General features: G+C 49.8%; 1 protein-coding gene across 1 annotated transcript; it reads left to right on the top strand.

Moving 5' to 3' along the window:
* The first annotated feature begins 2,373 nt into the window (after positions 1-2,373).
* Positions 2,374-5,505, top strand: LOC125535655 (CBL-interacting protein kinase 2). The gene is made up of 2 exons (XM_048698728.2): positions 2,374-2,687; positions 3,515-5,505. The coding sequence occupies exon 2, from the start codon at positions 3,844-3,846 to the stop codon at positions 5,200-5,202; it is 1,359 nt and encodes a 452-aa protein (XP_048554685.1). The 5' UTR covers positions 2,374-2,687; positions 3,515-3,843; the 3' UTR covers positions 5,203-5,505.
* The last annotated feature ends 481 nt before the right edge of the window (positions 5,506-5,986 follow it).

Here is a 5,986-nt window from a genome sequence, read left to right as displayed (position 1 = left end):
CTACTCCATACTTTGGTTAGTACGCCTACGCCAACACCCTCGCGTGCTAGTGCCGGTATACGTACCTACATGCCACCTCAAACTCCGTACCGCCGTACCGGTTGGCACGCAAGTTCTTCACCGGGTGATGAGCTTTGTTTTCCGACGCGGATGGGAGTGAAGATGTCTATTCCATGCTCGGACTGCCAACCAAATCTACCCCGTCAATTTTTAGGCCATGACCAAAATGTTGTTCTTCTCCGGATTACTACTAACTTGTTCCCGCATGTCAGGGCATCCTGCAAACTGGAGGCAAATCAGGGAAACTTTGTGGGAGTCGGTGCATCCACATGACGAACAAAAAGCCACCATGTACCCTTCTTCCTCTCCCCATTCGGATGACGGAACCCACTGTTAAAGATAATTAATTTGGCGGAAGGCTAGCATCTTAAAGGTGATTAGCATTTGTGCATCTAGGGGAAGCTTTGAAAATGACCAAAGGCATTTGGCAAAAGGTGTATTGGAAGGTGATTAGCACTTGGACCCTTTGGTGCAAGGTGTACTAGGAGATGATTAGCATTTGACGGAAGCTATGAAAATGGCACTACACATTTTGGCGAAAGGTGTACTTGATTAGCATTTGGCACGGTGTTTAGCATTTGGTGAAAGGCTAGCATGTACTGTAAAATGACCATCACTCCACTCAAAATCACTACACTTGCCGCTGCCGTTGCTATTTTTAAAATAATAATAACAATAATAATAATAAAAGGTAGATCTTTGAAGCATAGCATTGGATGACTCCATATCCGTGTTTCGGACGAGTCCGGAACAATCCGGGGACAGATACCATGTCCGTTTTAGACATCGACGTTGAAGATGCCATCAATGCTTCTTTAGCACCTCTAGTTCATTTTGCTAGCCAAAACATGGAAAGGCAACACCTCAAAAATTTGGCAGGGCAAACTTGGCCACAAAAAAAAATACATGGTACGGAAACCTCTTTCTTTCCCATAGTCGATGACAAACCGAAAAAAGAAAAGCTATTCTAGTGGAAAAGAGAATGCTTCTTTGAAAGTCCACTTCACCGAAAATATAGCTTTCCAATAATGAGGCTTGTGGTTGGGGGTAGCACCGACTGGACCGGAGGACAGGTGTGGGAGGCGATGAAGGACGTACAACATCATCATCACCACATTGCTTGGCCGGGCCGCGGGAGTGCACGCATATGTCTCATTGGCTCTCCAAAAAGCAACCAGCTCCGCTCTAGCCGCCTAGATAGTGCATATACTATCATTGCCGCCATGCCCGTCTGTTGGAAGGGGTCTCCCTGAGACGGATCGAGCATAGCAACAACGAACACATGCATGCATATCGTCGCATGCATATATGCCTCCGGTCTCTCGATGCCATGCATGGGCTGCAAGGCTCCAAGCGAGCCACCGGAATAATAATGCCACTATTCTAAGCAAGAACTTTACGGGCGTGGGAGGAGATTGGACGTTCGGTTTTCCGCTGGTTTTGTACGTTTGTTGGCCCTGACCGTGACGCTTTTGCGTGCCTAACTTAGCCGGGACGATGGGAGGTGGGCCTTTTACAGCCGGGCACGAGGAGGCGCCGTGCTTTGCTTTGGCCTCTTCCTCCCTCCTGCGCGCACCGCTGATGCGAATCGCCGGCCAAGCGCTGGGCGGTCTGCACATGGCTGGCCACGCAGGTGGACCATTTCGTACGTGTTTCGATCTCTCGCACGTGCTACGTAAATAAATAAAGTAATAAACTTGCGCTAATTTGGAGTGGTGACACTTCGTTTGGAGATCACTACGGCGCGACGGGCCATGGCATCATCGTGACCTCAGGCAAGCAGAGTAGGGTCGGGCCGTAGCACGCCGCAACGAACGTTCGCGGTATACATTGCCCATCTTTTACCCTTTTTTTTGCGGGCAAAATCTTGGACTTGTAACTACCTTCGATATCACTACGTGCTAGTAGTAATTTTGAAAGCTGGCAGATTATACCATAGGCGATCTGCGCGGTCACGCTCCAGCTAGAGCTCTAAATTCTACCGAAATTTACGGCCGCGAATCAAAAGTTTCCTTCGTCGCGACCCTACAATTATGGAGTAGCATCATGCACGCACGTAAAACAAGGGCCAGGCACGGGAACCATAAGAAACCCTGTTACTAGTAGGTTGGCCGCCGATGCAGAATGGACGGCGGAGGGCGGCCGTGGGAGGGCGCAACGGGCCGATCTAATTTGGTCCGTCCGTCGCAGCAGCGGACAGGCCAGCGCATTATTGGCGGGCCCCGCCGCGCGTAATTTTACCGGCCCACAGCGGCGGGCGGTGGGTGGGTGGAGGAATATCTCTCCTCTCCTTCTCTCCGCGAGAACGGATCCATCCATCCCTAGCGGGGCGGGGCGGGGGGTTGGCCGCCGCGGCGCGTATAAAGCGGAGCCGCCTCTCAAGCTGAACCTTTCGCTGCAATACACTCTCCCACCAGACTACCTCCCAACCCAAGGAGAAGAGCCGCAAATCTGCCACGACTCCGCCGTCTCCCAGCCCCGCCGCCCACGCATCCGCCTCCTCCCTCCCCCGCCGGCCTCCTCGTCTCGCGAGCGCCGCCGGTTCTTCGCGGAGGAAGGGAAGGGATCTACTCCACCGCCGGGGCTGCCGCCGCGGTCCCGTTCGCGTCGCGAGCCGCCGGGATCTGGTACGGGCTCGCCCACGCCTCTCTTCTTCTGTCTTTGGTTCCAGTGCAGTTCATCTGCGACTGCGTGTGCGCGAAACATGTGTCTAGCGGGCCGAAACATGTCGTCTAGGGCCTCGCCGATTTGGTGCGTGTGCGGTCTCCGAAACAATTTCTCCTCAGGAGTTCGCACTAGATTTCTCTCTACATACATGGTAGGGATAGTCGTTCTCCTTCTCCTGTTGTTCGTTCGTGCCGGATGACTCGTTCAGCTCCTTGGTTGGTGGTTAGATGCGCGTTTCCGGGTGCTGTCTCTTCTGTTTTGGCAGCGAGAAAGTTTAGGCGTGATAGGTTGGTTATGCGCGGAGATAAACAGATCCATCAGCTAGGTGCCATAGAAAGTTGGACAACCGCATCTGATTGCAGTCTAGACCCCTCTTAATCCGGCTATGGACAACCGAATCTGATTGCGGCTTAGACCCCTCTTAATCCGGCTAAGTGATGCATCTGGTTGCAGTTTAGACCCCTCTTAATCCGGCTAAGTGATGCATCTCGGTGCAGTTTAGACCCCTCTTAATAATCCGGCTAAGTGATGCATCTGGTTGCAGTTTAGATCCCTCTTAATCCGGCTAAGGGATGCAAGTTAGCTTTCGTTGGGAGTACTATATATGCTTGTGGTCCTGTATGTGGAAGAGATTTATTTTCCCATCTTTTGCAAACAGAGCAATCTTCTAATTTCGGAATTTTTGCCGCCTTCTGCATGTAGAAGAATCTTCTAGTTTCGGAATGATTTGTCCTCACTACCGATTGCTCTATGGCTAACGTTACGCCTTTACTTTCTTGATTGACAGTACCTGGATTTCAGCAAGGAGGAAACATCTTAGGGAATGCAGAAAGATGTGTTTGCATGCTAGAGAGCTACCTTGCGAGGGAATCGGCAGGGTAGCCGCCCCTGTTTCTGCTTTGATTGACCTTGATGACACCGCTTCACAGCAGCACACAACACACCTCTTCTTCCATGTGCTTCTGCACAATGGGGTTCGACGTGGCATCTCAACCATCATCTTAGATTACCACCTCGGAGGGGACGGTTGAGGTCATATACCACCCGCAGGCTCCCTTTGAAGGTCCGGGATCGCTGCTGCTGTTCTGTGTGCATAGCATACATCTGCCTGCCATCATGGGAGAGCAGAAGGGGAATATTCTGATGGGGAAGTACGAGATGGGGAAGATGCTCGGGCAAGGGACCTTTGCCAAGGTCTACCATGCCCGTAACATCGAGACCTCGCAGAGTGTTGCCATCAAGGTGACCGACAAGGAGAAGGTTCTGAAGGGCGGGCTCACGGATCAGATCAAGCGCGAGATATCTGTGATGAAGCTGGTGAAGCACCCAAACATTGTTCAGATGTATGAGGTCATGGCAACCAAAACAAAGATTTATTTTGTGTTGGAGCATGTGAAGGGTGGAGAGCTGTTCAACAAGGTTCAGAGGGGAAGGCTCAAGGAAGATGCTGCAAGGAAGTACTTCCAGCAGCTGATCTGCGCGGTTGACTTTTGTCACAGCAGGGGTGTCTATCACCGTGATTTGAAGCCGGAGAACCTTCTTCTTGATGAGAACAGTAACCTGAAAGTTTCAGACTTCGGTCTGAGTACCATTTCTGAGTGCAGAAGACTTGACGGGTTGCTCCACACATCCTGCGGCACGCCTGCTTATGTTGCCCCTGAAGTGATCAATAGGAAAGGCTATGACGGCGCTAAGGCTGACATCTGGTCTTGTGGGGTGATCCTCTTTGTGCTTTTGGCTGGGTATCTCCCATTCCAAGATAAAAATCTGATGAATATGTATAAGAAGATTGGGAAAGCAGAGTTCAAATGCCCGAGTTGGTTCTCTTCAGATATTCGAAGGCTTCTGCTAAGGATTCTTGATCCAAACCCCAGCACAAGGATCTCGATTGAGAGAATCATGGAACATCCTTGGTTCAGGAAGGGTCTAGATGCAAAACTGCTCAGATACAATTTACAAGCAAAAGATGCCGTTCCTGCTGCTGACATGACTGCGACTTCTGATTCCTTGAGCTGCAGCAACTCAGCAACAGAGGGCAAGGAACAAGAAGCAAAAAAGCTCGCCAACTTGAATGCTTTCGATATAATCTCCCTCTCAACCGGACTCGACCTCTCTGGTATGTTTGAGGACAATGACAAGAAGAGGGAGTCCAAGTTCACATCCACCAACTCGGCTTCGACGATCGTGTCAAAGATCGAGGACATCGCAAAGTGCATGCGACTGAAGCTCGTCAAGAAAGATGGTGGCATGTTGAGGATGGAAAGCTTCAAGGCTGGAAGGAAAGGTGTGATGTCCATTGATGCTGAGATATTCGAGGTCACCCCTGACTTCCATCTCGTGGAGTTGAAGAAGACAAACGGTGATACTCTGGAGTACCAGAAGGTCTTGAACCAGGAGATGAGGCCGGCGCTGAAGGACATAGTCTGGGCGTGGCAAGGCGAGCAGCAGCCGCAGCCGCAGCAGCAACCATGTTGAGAAGAACTGTGCCAAGTGCTACATTCATTTTACAACTTGAGGCAATTACCAGGCGTCCGTGTGTTTCTGTAATTTTTATTATCGTAAGTTTGTTATTCGTTTCCATTCCCCTAGTGATGTCTGTGTAAACTTCAGTTATCATCTTTTGATGAAGATTTATTTGAAAGCATGGTGTCTTCAGAACAGATGCCAAGTCTTTGTCCAAAAGGCTCTCCAAGGGCAGTGCGTTTGTGTATGGGAAATGTTGTTCACATCATCTTTTGCTCAAGAATTAATATTCACCTTGTTACTATTTAACTCTAACATGCATCATGATTAGATCCACTATTCTTGTGATCTGAAAACTCTAGAGGGTGACATATTAAAATCTTCTTTGGTGGGTAGCTAACAGACTTTACCTAAAGGCCGAAGAGATATGGTTTGTTAGACAGCATGCTATGGCCGTTGGCCCATAGACAAATTGAAAGCTTTGTTCTATGTAGCCACCTGCAAAAGGGAGGGGTGGGAAGTAGGGAGGGAGCAGTAGCATCATTTCACAGCTATGAAGATACTGCTACTGATTAAGAACAGCACTGTGCAGATCGCTGCGCAGAAGCACCTTAGGCGAGATTCGGGCATATTCCTCTGGTTGTTTCCTCCCTCGTGGGGTAGGAGGAAAGGAAAAGAAAAGGAAAAGCCGAAACCCCTCTTGCTTCACAGTTACTGTACAATCTTTATCAAGGAGAAATAGAGTTCCAGATACCCTCTTGCTTCACAGTTGCAAAGAGGAAAGCTTAAAGCAGTA

This window comes from Triticum urartu, chromosome 2A (assembly GCF_056163025.1).
Source record: "Triticum urartu cultivar PI428250 chromosome 2A, HENAU_Tu73, whole genome shotgun sequence".
NCBI lineage: Eukaryota > Viridiplantae > Streptophyta > Magnoliopsida > Poales > Poaceae > Triticum > Triticum urartu.
Note: the sequence above shows the minus strand (reverse complement) of the source record. Positions and strands in the feature narration are given on the sequence as shown.